Below are 15775 nucleotides of genomic sequence, written 5' to 3'. Positions count from 1 at the left end.
AGATGATCATTCTAGAATGTATAGAACAAAACTATTTGCACACCGTATCTTTTCTGGGATAATCTTACACGAGCGTTAATAACTTCTTCTGTAAATTTATCTCAAAAAGAATGAAGTGCAGAAATATTTTCTCTTATTCACAATAAATTATTGATCATATGACACATCAAATTTATTTAGTTATTATTTATTCATAAAGAATTCTTTCTTTTAATTTTGATCATATCAACAAATGCAATGATAAAATTGTAAATATATTGAAAATAATATTTCTCTCGTGTGTCCTTAAGTGTATTTTTTTTAAGTCAGTTTTGTGTATATTCTACGATCGTATTCACATAACATAATGCATGGGATGTGTATGTTTTCACTTGTGTTTATATAAAAATAAGAAACAAATATGTACGTTGTTATTGCATACGCATCATTCTGAATAAAATTAATAAGGCTAAAAAAAAGAAAAGGAAAAAATAGACTTGCTATTAATGTACAGATGACTTATATTTTGGAAATAACGACAGATAATCATTTACACTGCACTGTTGAAATGTAATTACAGAGACGAGAATATGCAGTTATTGCATAAGTTAGTATATCAGCGGCAAAACTGTAATAGTCTTTTTATAACGTTTGTATTATACATTATGTAGCGAAATTAAATTCCTATTGGTTGGAAATCAGAAGCATGTGATAACATGATGCTTAATCTAGTTGTAAAAGACATTACAGTCTCGACAGTTTAGGGGGAGTGCGGTTTTTTTTTTCCTCTCCAATAGTTACTGTTGTTAGGTCAAGGCATAACTTTGTGATGACCATGTAATGAAACGGAAATAAAGGATTTCCAATAATCGTAAAGCGCGCTTGCAGTATCATAAGAATTTGAGAAGATCTAAAGTATATGACGACATGGCCTTTAGAATACTAAATAAGGTAATTACTTTCTATCGCAATTTAAACTACGATCTTATTTCGTACTTCTAGCTTGTACATAGAATTGATATTGACGCGCGAACGACTGGACTACATTTTGTAATCAAATGCAGAAATGTTTCAGTTTCTGCCATGTCGCATAACATTATAATATTAATGGCACTTTGCAAAAAAACATTTTGAAGTTAGGAAAGAGGTTTATCTTGTTATTAGTTTGTAGTCTTGATATAGAGTGATTGTGTCATTAATTTGAGTGATATTTTTTGAGTTACACAGGCGTTTTGTAAATGAAAGATTACTGAAGTCATGGAGTATCGCATCGCAATATTAATTTTATTCGCGTAAAACAGAATTGAATATTTCTAAACCATATTAAATCGATCACACATTGACAGAGTTGATTGTATTTCGTGTTCATAAACCTTATACGTGCAAGCTTTATACCGTCTTACGACATGAAACTTGCAATTTTCGACAAATGTGGATTTAATATAGTTTGAATACAAGTTTGGAAACTTAAGCTGTTATTTTAACGTTTTTATTTTACGGCAATATGTAACGTCAAAGTTTCACTATTGAGACATTAAATAAAACTCTGTAACATTGCAATTTTGTTTGCCACATTTATCAATGCGTGTTTTGACAAAAATCATGTTGTAATATAAAGCACGTATGTCATTTTCAATGCGATTAGTTCGATTTAAGGAGCACACGCTAAAAAAGGGTGGTTTTGTCTATTTCTGCTATTAATTTTACTATTATAGGATTATTCCTATGGACGTTACGTGGATCACATGATATTGAACGAAAGGCAAACCAAACGAGTACTCGTAAATTAATACTTGTGATCACTCATGTACAGCTAAAAAGATTTGCTAATTGGTACTCTCATTATCACGTAGTAAACTGATAAAGAGAAATGAATTCTATGTTTCTACATAAGCAACGCTAAAGATCTAAGGCATAGACGATTGATTATGTGCCGCGAGCCTGTCAGATGCCTGTTAGTTCGTAGATAATGATGCATGTTAAAGAGCCCAAGAGTTACAATACATTCTTCTTACTACGTAACTGGGCTCTCGCTCTTTTGGGAAAATAAACTTAGTTGTAGGTTATACACATACATACACACTCACACACGGCGTGTTTGTAAGTTGTTTCGAGCGCTCACGCGTAAGAAATTTTAAATAATTTTATGATTAAGGGAAACGATTGTAAACTTAGATTAGTTTTGATTTTATGCCGGACGCTTGAATTTCGCCCTAACAATTCATATGTTAACAATATAAGGGCGAAAAATAAGCGAATTATTAAAATAATTATAATATTTTCTTAAGAGCTACTAAAAAAAATATATATATATATATACGCATATATTTGGTAAAATAATGCTCTTATCGCCCCTTCGAATTACATAAAAGACGTAGAAGACGCGTTTTTATCCATCGTCATTCATGTTCGTCGCAATAACTGACGTGTTGTTTTTACAGTCTTTTTCTTATTTCTCCTTCATGATTTGACTTCATGATTCGATGGTCAGCGTCAGTTGTTGCGAAAGTTCGATGTTACGTTGGTGTTGCTAATGCACTATAGTTGTACCAAAAATTCATGGTAGCATACAACATAGAGACATAGAACGAAATTTATTCGTGTATAGCGACGAGAGGATTCTATTTAGGATCCGCATACTTTAGCAATAACCAAGTACACATGTTTGTTTCGACGTATATGGATACAAACGGTATCACACATTGTAACGAGTGATGTTCTATATTCCGTTTCTTATCACCGTCGTTAAGATGGGAATTTCTGCTGATGGAAAACAACATACTATGTCTTCTTGTAAAGTAGTTAAGGCGGTTAAAACGAAAATTGTGCGTTCAATTTTTGATTAAAGATATATTTTTATAGAGATGCTATGTTCATTACGTTTAAATACGAAACAGATGTAACGGAGCGCTAAAAATCGTGGTCGTTGAATTAACTTGAAGATCCTACATAGTTTATCATCTATATTATATCGATTGCGTACTCAGTGATATATACCTGTACATTGAACAAGGGAAAAAAAGAATAAGAGAAAATTGATTGTAAATTGATGATACAATTCGAAGATATATCTGTAGCTGTTGTGTATGTACAGAATTGACCTAATTTGAAATCAAAGTCTTAAATAAATGTTTTGCATCCTATATAAGATTTGTCAGTATTGTTTCTATAAACTCATTCTACAGGGCACGGCGATATTTTCCATCCTATTTTCAGGGCATGGTTCCAAACCAAGTGCACTCCTAACATTTCGACGATCGCTTCTTATGTCCGATTTAAATTCGATTTAAATATTTTTTATGCTCTTTGTTATCTCGCACTTATCAACTTTCCCTCGGCGAATCTCGAAAATGTAGGACGCAACGATTTGAATTTCAAACCGCCGACTGCCGTAGCTCACGCAATATTTTACTCGACACTGCTGACGATCCGTTTCGCAGGACATTCATTTTCGGTTGTTTGATGCCACGAATAAACACCCGGAACTTACTTTCGGCACACAGAACGCTCACACGGTGAAACATCACACGCGAAATTCGTCTCCGGCGAGACGGAATCGCAGAAAGTACAGATACGGCTCGTCAAATTCGCGTCGAGACCCGTTATGGACTCACCGATGAGGTAATATTAAAAACCCTCAGCTCTGGGCAAATTTTTATACGGAAGGAGATAATTAACAAGAATGGCATTACCGACCATTTTTAACCATCTGATATGAATCCCGGTGCAAAATATTTTCATATATTAACATATATAGGGTACCCAAACTAATCTTGGTTTCCGTGGTGTGCAAGTAAAATGGATGAAGCCGAACAGAAAAGTTCATTTTGCAAACAACACGCAAAATTTCGAATTATCAATGGTTAAAAATGGCCATGTATAGAGGCTTTTTTAATTAATAACTCAAAAATTTGCGTGTTCTTTGCAAAATGGTGAAAGACTTTTTTGTTCCAAAGAGTCTAATCTACAAGTATATGACAATTGCTGTATCTAACGACAGACATTAGTATATTGAATTTTGATTCTTAAACCTTGAACTTATATATAAATTTATAAAGGAATTATGCATAACTTTAGATTTCTATATGATTTTATACATGATTATATATGAAAAATTATTTACCGGATATCTGGGTAAGACATAATTTTATAATTTACGAGTGTCCGTCAATGCTTTATCGATTCGTACACAACCTACATTGAAGTATATGAAATATTTGCGAAATTGCAGTTTTCGCACTTATCATTTACGCTGATTTGACGCAAGTTTGCCAACAAATTTATCGACTGGAAATGATCAGATATCGAAATTTTCTTGTATACGTGAAATCCAATGGTCTTTTATATTATTTTATCATTAGTGAACCGAACTGTGAATCTCACGACGGTTGCAATTTTCTCGGCGATTTTTTCGTAATATCGCGCCGTGATAAATGCGTGGTATTCACCTTCGGTATTCCCGACGATAATTCGCGCGCGAGATTTGCGCTCGGCGGGTTAAAATCGTAAAGTACGGCGATCTGAGGATTCGAACTTCGAGCCGCCATTACACATGTACTCGGCGCTGCTGATTACCCGTTTTAGACGAGATATCTACGGTTGACGACTGTTGTAGGATGTTTCTCTACGACAAACGCACATAAATTGGTCTCGGCACTACCAACGGCAGTAATTCGCACCCGAGGCTCGCCTCCTACAAACCGAAATAGCAGCATATACGGAGCGACTTCACAAATCCGAACTGCCGCGCCGCCATTGCGCTCTCGACTATCGAAGTTACGATACTCTCGATCTAATGACCGACCAATCACAAGAGTTCTATTCTTTATAGATGCACTAAACTGCATTTTCTGCGTTTGAAATAAGATAGACACATATTTGACACGCTTGATGGAAGAGAGAAGAAAATAGAGGATTACTAGGTAATACAGAAAGTGTAGCCGTAAGAAATAGAACTTTTGTGATTAGTCAATCGTTACGTTGATGATTGGTCAATTTCGTTATTTTCGTTATGTGGTTCGTTAATTTATTGTAAATCCATGAGATATGAAATATGCAAAATGCTCGAACAGTTGCAATATTTGAGATAGTAAAATGAACGACCCGGGAGAAAATGATTATGTATGATTATATATAATTACATAAAATCATATGTGAATTTTGCCCATGTGGTTACAAATATGATCATATATGGCTGTACGAAAAAAAAAAATGATGTTACGTCATTTAATTAAATGTCAATATCATGTGCTGTCAGAAGCACACAAGTAGCCAGAAGCGTTTATTTCGATTGTATTTACATATAATTTGTAAACAATAGTATTTTTTCGCTGTGGACATATATAATTATATATAGTCATATATGAGCAAATTTCATACATGATCTTTTTCATCCCGGGGATACACTCGTTAATATATCTTAGAAAGCTCCGTTCTTTTTCTCCGTTCCGCATCTTTTATATTTCTGGCGCTTACAACTATATACTTAGACCTTGAGGGAAAAAAGAAAGAAGAATGTGGAAAATAAATATAAATATATTTATATAATAACGATATAATTGTTGACGATATCGTTATATATGACTCGTGGATTCCCGAGTGATTGTTTATACAGAAGTAACCAATTGAAAAGAGCAGATTTCTAATGTGCTATAAAGGCTGCGTTCGGAGAGCACACTATCAGCGCTAACGCGTTATTTGATCTCTCTCATTGTTTCTCATTAGATATACGACAAGGATAGAATAACTCGTTAGTACTGATCAGTGTTAATAGACGCTATTAGGCGCGCTCCTCAACGCTCCTATGCACGCACAAGCGATCAGCTGATGATCGCGCATGTATAAAAATGGCTGGTAAAGAAGCGAGTAAGGTCGCGCTTCGATATTTACTCGGAAAGTGCGTACCTTCGTCGAAACAAAATGCCGCGAAAGTGAGGATACCGCAATTGAAATTCGACAATTACTTTCACATGGTCAGTACTTATGAATACATACGATTATGCACGATTCGTTTAGGTAGCTTGCCGTTGAGGTTATGTGTCTCATTTTTGTTTAACAGTACTTCAAAGAACACGAGTTCGTCTATGCCAATGATCCGCAGAAATTATGTAAAACCGGTGATATTATCCTGATAAAAGCGTTACCGGCGAAAATGACACGTCTAATCACTCACGAGGTACGCGTCATGTCACACCATTTGATCCTTATGATTTCTGATATGACATAAATTTTGCGCCAATGTGATTCTTCAAAAATTCCTGATACACAGGTGATCGAGGTGATACATCCTCTAGGTGACATCACAGATCCAATTACTGGAAAGAAAACTGTCAAGTCTGCATATAGGTATGTGATTTACCAAGGATTTTATGAAAATTTAATCAATGCGAAAGAATAATTACAAGAATAAAAANTATATATATATATATATATATATATATATATATATATATGTGTGTGTGTAACCACAGATAGAAATCCATTCCGTGTATCTTAAGTGCATTCCATAGAAATTCCAAACTGTAAAATTGAGATATCGATATATATATATACATAAACATGTTTTGTATCTTTTTGTAATATTAGAGAGGATTTGGATGAGATTGTACAACTACATGGCAGAAAAGAGACAGCTTATGATTATGAAAAGGCACCAAGACGAGGAAGGCTAGAAAATATACGTGACTTTACCCATAAAAAGGTATATCTGAAATACTACGACAATCCAGATGATCCACAACCAGATACAGTGTAGAATATTTTTGTATAGTATTTGAGAAAATGGTAAATGATAATAAATCTTGATTTCTTTTTTCTGTAGAATCTACGTGCTGTTTTTCTTTTCTTCACATTACACTTCTTTTGTATATTTTTATTTTCCAATTTCATAATACATCCTTTATGTATAGTATCTTTCCATACAAAAATGACTTATAATTATCAACATTACAGATGGCGGCTCTACAAACATTAGAGAAAATAAGTTTCATTCTTTAATAATATGATAAAACTGGTGCTCAATGTGACTCCTTTGCATGGGAAAATTTAATGTTCACCGCGTATTCGTATTGCTATCCACAAATGACTCTTTCGTAAAGTAATCGAAAGAGCGACTTCGTTTGCTAGTACAAAATCCGCAAGTTTAATACAGAGCAATGGTTCGATATAGAAAGAATTTTTTTTCCAATTTTACATATTCCTCCCGTTGCCCATTTCGATCCACTCTTAGCAGATGGCAGCAAACGCATTCAATGCCTTCATATAACACTTCTCTCTGACTGTATCAGAGTGCATAAATAATTTAACATCATCAATAATATCTTCCCGTTCAGTTATCGAACTTGAAATTTATCAGTGATGCAAGACATTCTTAGTCAGTCCAATAATCCGACGACGTGTGTATACGTCGATGCATTTCTCTCACTTTTCTCAAGCATATCACTCGGCGAGAAATTCTCTCTCGAGCGCAGCGCCCAATGCGTTCCATTCTCGATCATCCTCATTATCTCCACCTTCGAAGTCGTCTATCGAGTCCTGTGAATTATCTCCTAGATCCAAATCGTCCGGTAAATCTCCTCCCCTTCTGAAACGCGTCACGGGATCATCATCGTCGTCGTCGTCGTCGTCATCATCATCATCATCATCATCGTGAATGTTGCGATTGCCATCTCTATCCTCGGAGGAACTCTCATCAGAATTTCCGTTCTTGATCTTCTGCCTCTTTTTCTCCGACATCCATTCGTCTGTTTCAAAATAACATATAGATAAAAATCGTTCGATTTTGCGATTATAAAGTTGCACGATTATTGGATATTTTACACCTCTCTCTCTCTCTCTCTCTCTCTCTCTTTCTCTCTCTCACTCACTCATATGTGTACTCACCGTTCATGGAATCTTCAGAGTCAAAACTGCGACGACGTATCCTCGTGCCACATTCATCTGCGTCGTCCATGTCTTCTTCTTCTTCTTCACCTTCTTCTCCCTCTTCCTCTTCCGCATCGAAAATTGTGTCTTGCTCTAACATGTCCTCTTCCACCTCCTTATCCATAAACTCGATCTCCTCTTGAGTAAAAGACATCAATGGATTGATCGTGTTGGCGAAGGAGTTCGCCGCACTATTATTGCTCTCTACCTCTTCGACGCTTTCGGGACTACTGCAGTGTGGCGGTGGTACTCTCGATCCACGAGCCTACGATGCTTCTATTTATTATTAATGCCAGGACGGTGTATGTTGCAAACAGCGATGTTACCATAAAACCGTATGCGATTCGACTTAAAGGCTCCTGGTCCTTCGCCACAGTCGCCTAGTTTGGTAACGTCAAAAGTGAGAAAATGAATGTTTAAAATTCTTGCGAAATACGTTGAAACGAAAGAACATGCCCATATAATGATATTTATGATTGAACACATTTGTAACATCGATTGAATATATTTGTAAGATATTTCAAAAGTTCCTACTCCTGCTCCTTTTGCTCGATCAATAAATTACCGTAAAAGTAACATGATGTGCAAACTTTCCTCTTCCGCCTCATCTTTTCGCATGATTTCGTCACGTCAATTTTACGGCTACTTATTGATCGCTTACATTCTCATTTTCTGTTCATACGGCTACGTCAGATAGTCGTAATCTCAATTTTGATCTCGAACTTATCGCAAAATAGGTCTTCTTCTAATGGACTACACTTGAATCCTTCTAAATCTACAGTCTGTCTAATAAGAGCGTGACCGACATTACTTTTAAAGCATTTATTACAGAAAAATAAATAAGTTACATATATATTACACAATCAGTATTACAACAATGCTTTTGTATTAATAGTATATAGTATAATATGATACATATACATACATATAGAATGTCCCGAATCGTTCTCGGTTCTCGTGGTGTGCAAGTGTAGAAAATTTATGTGCTATTTTTGCAAAATTCACAATAGTTTATGAAGAATTAATTATTTTGTCTGAGCTAATACATGCACGAAGAAGAGTAGATCAGACAGTGTATAAAGAAAAATGGCTTACTCTTGAAGATCTCCTAGCAATGATGAGCTTCAATTGATTTCTAGAGGCAAAGTAACGCAGCAAACAGCAAGCGATATGTGACATAGAGATGTACGCCAAAAAGAAACCGCGCTTCTCGCTATCAGTTGATACCCATCGTTATTAGATCTTTAGAAGTAAGCGATTTTTCTTCATACAATGCCCGGCCTACCCTTTCCTGTGCGTTCATTAGCTCAGACAAAATCATTAATTTCCTCGCTAACTATTGCGAATTTTGTAAAATGGTACACGACTTTTCTGTTCAATTTCATCCATTCTACCTGCACACCGCGGGAACCGAGAACGGTTTGAAACACCTCGCATATAATATAATACATAATATATAATATAATAAGTCATCCAATAGCCGCTATTGTCAATTATTATTTGACATTTTCCAGGTATATTTACCGCATACTCCATTATACCAATTTATTCCATATTACCATTTACAGCATACTCTCGAGATAAAGATCGCCATATTGAACGAATTAGTTTCATCATATATATATATATTTTTTTTTTCCATGCAACTTTATCTTCATTAATACACAGACATTTTCAATAGGACTTGCATCTGATGATTGTGATGACCAGATCTGGTGTTTCGACATTTTCTTTCTTCTATTGGGAGCGAAAACGACTCCTGACTATTTTAAGTTGTTGTCTTCTTGAAGGCAATTCTGACCTTTATTTTAAAATCACTTTTTTCGATAGATGTTATTAATATTCTCTGGTAAATTTTAACCATTTTCCTGGCATTCAAATTCTTCATAGGATAGAATGAGGCGCATTGGATCACAGGGAGAATCGGGTCAATATAAGCTTTGAGACAGTTGTCGTTAGTTTTGGTTTCAAACGAGTTGTTTTATCGCACCAGTTACCTCCATGCGCTTCCTCCACACTGATTTAAAACAAAAACTAACGACGAACTGTCTCAAAACTTATACCGAGTGTCTCAGACCAACAGGGACAAACTTCGCGAGGATGTAAAACGGATTGAGGTGAGCGAAAAAATCTTTTACCTAGCGACAGATTCAAGGTTCAGAGTTCAATATGCTGATGTTGCTGGATACAACAGCTGTTATATACTTGTAGATTAGGCCATTCCGAACAGAAAATTCTTCACCATTTTGCAAATAACATGTCGTTCTTCGTCGTGAAAGTCAGACAGTGGGACCCTCTGTACGCGTCGTAAGGAAAAAGCCTTTCTACCTGCTCATTCAACAGTTTTTAATGTAACAGTTTTCAAACGGAAGTTCGCCCGGTCACATTCTTATTAGACAGACTGTACCTACCCTTATCGCTGGTTCAACCCTTAATTTTCCCTTTTATTCTCCAACCCTAATTTTCTCCTTCCTTTGACCTCTGCATTATCTCTTCTGTCATTTAACCTGCTCCTGTTCTTAAGATTCTTGGTTTACACGTGGATCCATCGTGATCATTCGAAAGCCACATTGCAGTCAAATGTAGAGCCGCTTGTATTCGCCTTCGTAAACTTTATCCGTTCATACATATACTTTCCTCCTCTCAAAAGCTCTTCTTAGTTTCGCAATCCTTTGTTACATCGCTGTTTGATTACACAGATGCGATGTTTATCTCGTGTTTGAGCCAGCGATCACTGAATCGCATGCGTATCGCAACGCGTACAAAACTTTTGCCTGCGATTTGCTTATGGAATAAGGAAATATGAGCGCATATCGCCTGTTTATCAACAGTCGGATTGATTTAAGCTCTATCGGCGGTTTATTCGTCATCTTCGTTGTCTCGTTTATATGATACTAATTATGATCAAGTGAAAAGAAGAAGACGCGTGCTGTTGACGCAATAACCTCTGACATGATACCAAAGAGACTGGTATGCAAAGTTGATGTTGGCTGCATGCGCGATGTCACGTAAACATGAGGTACGTTTGACATCACGTTACACGTTCTTGGCCAGGAGGCGTGACAACGAACACAGCCAGTCGTGTTACTGTCCAGTGAACCATTGCCGATTGAGTTTCTCGAGCACGGGTCCAACGTCAACAGGGCGGGCATATTGTCAGACACTGCAACGGCTGCGTAAAGTGATTAAGAACAAATGCCCGGGATTGTTAAACTCTGGTATTGTCTTGTTGCACGAGATTACGTCCGGCCAGGATGAAACAAACGCTCTGCTGAGTAAATTCCACTGGGAGGTACTGGAACACCCACCGTATAGTCCGGATCCAACTCGTGATCTTCATTTGTTCGGCCCGCTCGAAGAACATCCGAAGGGTCAACAAGGGATTACACGGGACGCTGAGATCAACGACAGTATGACGGATTAGTTGCTCTCACAGCTTCCCTTCGAGCAGGGCGTACGATGGCTTCCGCAATAGTTCAATCGCTGCTTCCACTTACTAACTGGAACCGGTGTGCTGTCTTTAGGAAATCTTTTCGTTTTACCATGTCTAGTATAAATTCGAGGAATCGATCGAGTCGGTTCAGTCGTTATGGTCGAACCAGAAATCTCGCCTGCGCTCGACTAATGACTAGCGGCATAATTATACCCAGCAGATCTCGATCTGTGCGCTTCGCACTTGGCCGAGACACGACCGTGTCTCGCTCGATAACGTTCTTTGCGCGCGTAAATATATTTTTCTTTTTACATCGCTAGACTTTTGCATAAAAACGCTGATCATCACGGTGAAGACAGTCGCACGACACACGCCTTCAGTGCCTCCTATCGTTCCCCCGTCGCAGAACAACTAAATACCGTGCGGCTTTTTCATACTGCGGTTAAATATTACAATTCCCGCCTATTTGAGATCCGATTGGCCAGATTCTCTCAATGATTTTCGTGTCGCTGCATTGAGGTGTACCACAACTAAGAGTTGAACCTTTAGTTCCAGGCCCTTATTGATCGTATTAGTATTTAAGTGTGATTTATTATATAAATTATATCGATATTTACGTGTGTGTAAATCTTCGTTTTGCTACTTCACATTGACTCATGCACGTTTAACTAAAATCAGTAAAATCAGTCATACACAGTATCTCACGTTTTGCTCCACGTTTCGATCGCTTTTCACAGCTACGCAACCGTTAATACTGTCATTTTGTGATCTTTTCCGTGTCCAATAAAGAAATATCACCGTTACTATTATTATTTCAGAGTGAAAATTTTTCGAACATCTTACAAATCTGGTCAATCGATCGGAAATATCACGTTATGGATGCATTTTCTCTTAACGTATTCCGCAAGAATTTTCCACATACCTTCCCTCGCTCTTGACTGCATTCGTTAATCAAGATGCGTCGTGAAAACGGAAGCCTTAACATTATAAAATTATTAGCATTTGTACCTGCGATGTGACGGGGAACAGACGCTCGTCGACGTGCTCCCATCGTTCCGCGCACGTCCACAACCACTCCGGATTCACGACTTTTATGTTCACGTTTTTCTTGGCCGTGTTCGCCTTCGCCGTGCCTTTTCTAATCGCGACCAAGTGCGTGCTCTTCGCCGTCAGATCCTGCGCGATTTCACGTTACTCAGAGAAGCACGATGAAGAGATGGCAACGAATGCGATGAATTCTCCTTACCTGAGTCACTTCCGCTCCGAACGCTCTCGCGACTTTGTACGCGCGGCTTTGGTGCAGCTTCTGATGAGTGGGTATCAAGCCGCTGAAAGTCAAGCAGAGTCCTTTCAGCACTTGGGAGCGCACTCGCGGAATTATGTCTCGCAAGGATCTCCGGCCGTTGCCCTTGTCCAGGGTGCAATAAAATTCCGTGTGAATCCTACGAAGGATATCCTCCAGGTACAACAGGTAATCATCGTCATCCTCGTCTATCACGTTGTTCTCGTTGCTCTTCGACGTCTCCTGTTTGCTGTTCTTCTCCGCCTGCTCGGGTGATACGGTTTCTCCCTTATCCGTCGTATCGTCCTTATTCGTGAGCTGCGCTTCATCTTCCGCGGCGGATTGCGCCTCACTCACATCACCGGGCTGTGCCTCGTCGGCAACGACACATTGCGCCTTGGAATCTGTTTCTTCCTCTTCGACGTCGACTTTGGTATCTCCGTTGTTCGCTTCTTCCGGCCTATCACAGTTCTCATCTGTTTCGGGTTTCGCCTCTTTCGTCGAGGCGTCGTCCGACGATAACGACTCGCTCAACGACTTCGACACATCGCTCTTGCTCTCCTTGTTCTGTGAGTCTGCAGACGTCTCATTTGCATTCGTATTTTCCGGCTCGGGAATGCGCCACGCGTCAACCTTGTCTAATCCCGGCGGTGCGTTGATGTCACCTGTGTGACGGAAAAAATGATAGGGCTTCACCTGGACCAGATTGCCGCAACCTTGCCACACGTCCTCCCTGTCGTCTATAATACATACTAAGTCGTCGCCGCAAGGAAACAATGCTCTGCAACAAATAATGCGCGAGATTACAATAACGCGGTTTATCTTCTGGAGGCTCTCTTAGAGCGGCAATGACTATGAGACGGTAAAATTCAACGATAACTTCGCGTCTCGATCTACGAAGGATCTACTTCCTACGTGTGCGAGATATCCGGCCGAAATAATATAAAACAATTGTAATCTTTACTTGAGATTCGCAGTCTTCGATGCTGAATCAAAGCACTCGTCCCTCGAGAGTATCCTATGCGAGAACAGGATCCCATCTTTGTCTAACAGCGACGCGATAGTATGCGCATAGATCCTTGCTCCAAAGCTGCAGATATGCAATTCGTATAAGTGGCTCATTTCCGAGAGGAAGTGCCGGGTATTCGGTCTTAATCTGGTGTGATACCAAGGGGAATTCGGCCCATATAGCTGAAAATGGTGAACGTCCTGCGGAAATGGAGAACGGAGATGTGAGATCCGCTCACTTTAAGCAGCTCTCTCGCGAATTCTCTATATCGACGATAGATTTATCGTCGAAATATTGATACATTTACGTATCGACAGGTGGCCGACGCGTTCACGTACTTTCAAATTAGGCGGAATATGATCGTTCGTCGTGTGAACTATCGTTTGATCGAGGTCCACGAGTAGCACTAATTTCCGATCCTTCAGGAGACGCTGCTCGTCCTTCTTCCCGATCTTCTCCGCTAATTCCGGACACACTTTCAACTCCGGTATGCTATGCACCATAGGCACACTGGCCTGTGACACTTCAGCTACCTTCCCGTCCTTCCCGGCTTGTTGTACCCTTAGATCCGCCCCACATTCCGCACACAGGTCTATCATCACAGTAGGATGCGTGCATCCTTCCAATAAGATTATCACTTGCCTGAACAGACACTAACATATCATTAAAATATCGCAAGGATCAAGTACGAAGCTATGTGCCTGCAGGGTTGTACCGGAACTACCGTGCGAAATCTATTTTGAAAAGAACGACGAACGTTCGAACCCGCAGAATTAATTAATCCGAACTGGCATATATTCAGCACCTATAGCGGTCTATGAGTACCAAAGGCGACTATTAAATGTCGCTGATTCGCTGGTTTATCATCGCAATGATGTATATCGAGAGGTAGGAGAACGATATGTATAATATACGCGCATGTGTGTGTGTATGTGTGTATATAACCTCCGACGCGACGAAGGGATGCGATGCTGTGAAATGACGCGTACCCAGGTTGAACGACGTCGCCCTCCTTGACCAGAAGTTGCTTGACACGGCCGAATCTCGTGGCCCGCAGCTTCTTCTCAGGCTCCACGGGATCCTCGATGTCCGGCGTCGCATTGCGGTATATCAACAACACTCGGCCCGCCGCGACCATTGTGTCCGAGCGTACTCTCCATTTTAGTATTTTGCCGGGCGGCCCGTCCGACGGGAATGCAACCTCTATTGCTGCCATGACCAGCGCGGTTTCGCGCACATCCGTGACACCACGACAGAACGTTCCCGGTGATTCTCGGCTGAGGAGGTAGCGTTTCTTAACCTCAATCGTCGCGTTGGGTTTTTTGCGCGGGAGACGAGGTAGCACAACGTATGTAAACACGACTGTGTGACGTTGTTCGCGTCAGCATCGATCGGAATGCGCGAGGCGCTCGAGGTAGGGAGAGGACTCGCGCGGGCGTGACCCTTCTCGCTTCCCTTTGTTCGATGCCTATGCGCGTCACCGTCCTGAGAAAAAATCGAGGGGCGACTCGCACAGATGACTCGCGCGTCGAGATCGAGGGTCAATTGAAATTAGCCGCTCGATTGATTTTGCTTCTCTATACAGAAAAAAAAATACGAGCATATTTTTCATAGTTTATGGGCATTTTTTTTCATATCTTCCTATGAAAAAGAATTGCTTTTATTTTTTCTAGAATACATTCATGTCTATCGAGGTTTCCATTCACGTGTCAATGTACGTTACATACGTGTCGTATTTAAAAATAATAACGTATACGTACTTGGATAAGTCTAAGATATATAAATTTGTTTTTGATTTTATGTTAAGACAATGATCGGACAATCAGTATATAATAGTTACACTTTTACCTTGGTGTGTTTCACAGTATACCTCATATACAATAGAATTTGTTTCTTAATGATTCTCAGCAGATACATTTTGCTATTGGATACAGAATATACTGCGAAACTCGTCAAGGTAAATGTGTTATATTCTTTTATCCGCGGACTGTAGAAATTATAATCGTATGTGTCGTATCTATGCGCTTACACTAATTATTTGTTACGTGTACTAAATAGTAACCTTTTTATTCGATTGTCTTTTGACAATGCATGTAAACAACTGATTAGAGCTGATATAATATATATCAAAAAGAATATAAATTTTATA

The 15775-nt window shown here is 39.0% G+C and overlaps 3 protein-coding genes across 3 annotated transcripts in view; 2 read left to right on the top strand and 1 right to left on the bottom strand.

The window, feature by feature from the left end:
* The window catches only part of LOC106746473 (protein PAT1 homolog 1), a 6533-nt gene extending 4764 nt beyond the window's left edge, over positions 1-1769 (top strand). The window contains exon 9 of the mRNA XM_014623098.1: positions 1695-1769. Within this exon, the coding sequence (XP_014478584.1) occupies positions 1695-1769 (75 nt within the window). The remainder of the gene's footprint in view (positions 1-1694) is intronic.
* Positions 1770-5766: 3997 nt separating this feature from the next.
* LOC106746968 (28S ribosomal protein S17, mitochondrial) lies at positions 5767-6805 on the top strand. Its single transcript, XM_014624176.1, has 4 exons — positions 5767-5951; positions 6038-6154; positions 6248-6324; positions 6565-6805. The coding sequence occupies exons 1-4, from the start codon at positions 5826-5828 to the stop codon at positions 6731-6733; spliced, it is 489 nt and encodes a 162-aa protein (XP_014479662.1). The 5' UTR covers positions 5767-5825; the 3' UTR covers positions 6734-6805.
* A 12-nt stretch (positions 6806-6817) lies between these two features.
* LOC106746960 (RNA polymerase II subunit A C-terminal domain phosphatase) lies at positions 6818-15074 on the bottom strand. The gene is made up of 7 exons (XM_014624161.1): positions 14616-15074; positions 13965-14268; positions 13582-13826; positions 12582-13398; positions 12344-12511; positions 7861-8167; positions 6818-7721 (listed from the first exon to the last, which is right to left on the bottom strand). The coding sequence occupies exons 1-7, from the start codon at positions 14840-14842 to the stop codon at positions 7417-7419; spliced, it is 2373 nt and encodes a 790-aa protein (XP_014479647.1). The 5' UTR covers positions 14843-15074; the 3' UTR covers positions 6818-7416.
* Between the last annotated feature and the right edge of the window lie 701 nt (positions 15075-15775).

The sequence above is a fragment of the Dinoponera quadriceps genome, unplaced genomic scaffold (genome assembly GCF_001313825.1).
Source record: "Dinoponera quadriceps isolate SergipeBrazil2010 unplaced genomic scaffold, ASM131382v1 scaffold192, whole genome shotgun sequence".
In the NCBI taxonomy this organism is placed as follows: Eukaryota; Metazoa; Arthropoda; class Insecta; order Hymenoptera; family Formicidae; genus Dinoponera; species Dinoponera quadriceps.
The sequence above is the reverse complement of the archived record's forward strand: the minus strand, read 5'-3'. Positions and strand labels throughout refer to the sequence as shown.

Bases quoted from the DNA above. Each gene is read 5' to 3' on its own strand.
- LOC106746968 (XM_014624176.1), top strand. From the start codon at position 5,826: ATGGCTGGTAAAGAAGCGAGTAAGGTCGCGCTTCGATATTTACTCGGA. The intron at 5,952-6,037 runs GTCAGTACTTAT...TTTGTTTAACAG, and splicing joins TCGACAATTACTTTCACATG to TACTTCAAAGAACACGAGTT. The intron at 6,325-6,564 runs GTATGTGATTTA...TTGTAATATTAG, and splicing joins ACTGTCAAGTCTGCATATAG to AGAGGATTTGGATGAGATTG.
- LOC106746960 (XM_014624161.1), bottom strand. From the start codon at position 14,842: ATGGCAGCAATAGAGGTTGCATTCCCGTCGGACGGGCCGCCCGGCAAA. The intron at 13,399-13,581 runs GTAAAGATTACA...TATTTGTTGCAG, and splicing joins TCGAAGACTGCGAATCTCAA to AGCATTGTTTCCTTGCGGCG. The intron at 12,512-12,581 runs GTAAGGAGAATT...GAAATCGCGCAG, and splicing joins TCGGAGCGGAAGTGACTCAG to GATCTGACGGCGAAGAGCAC.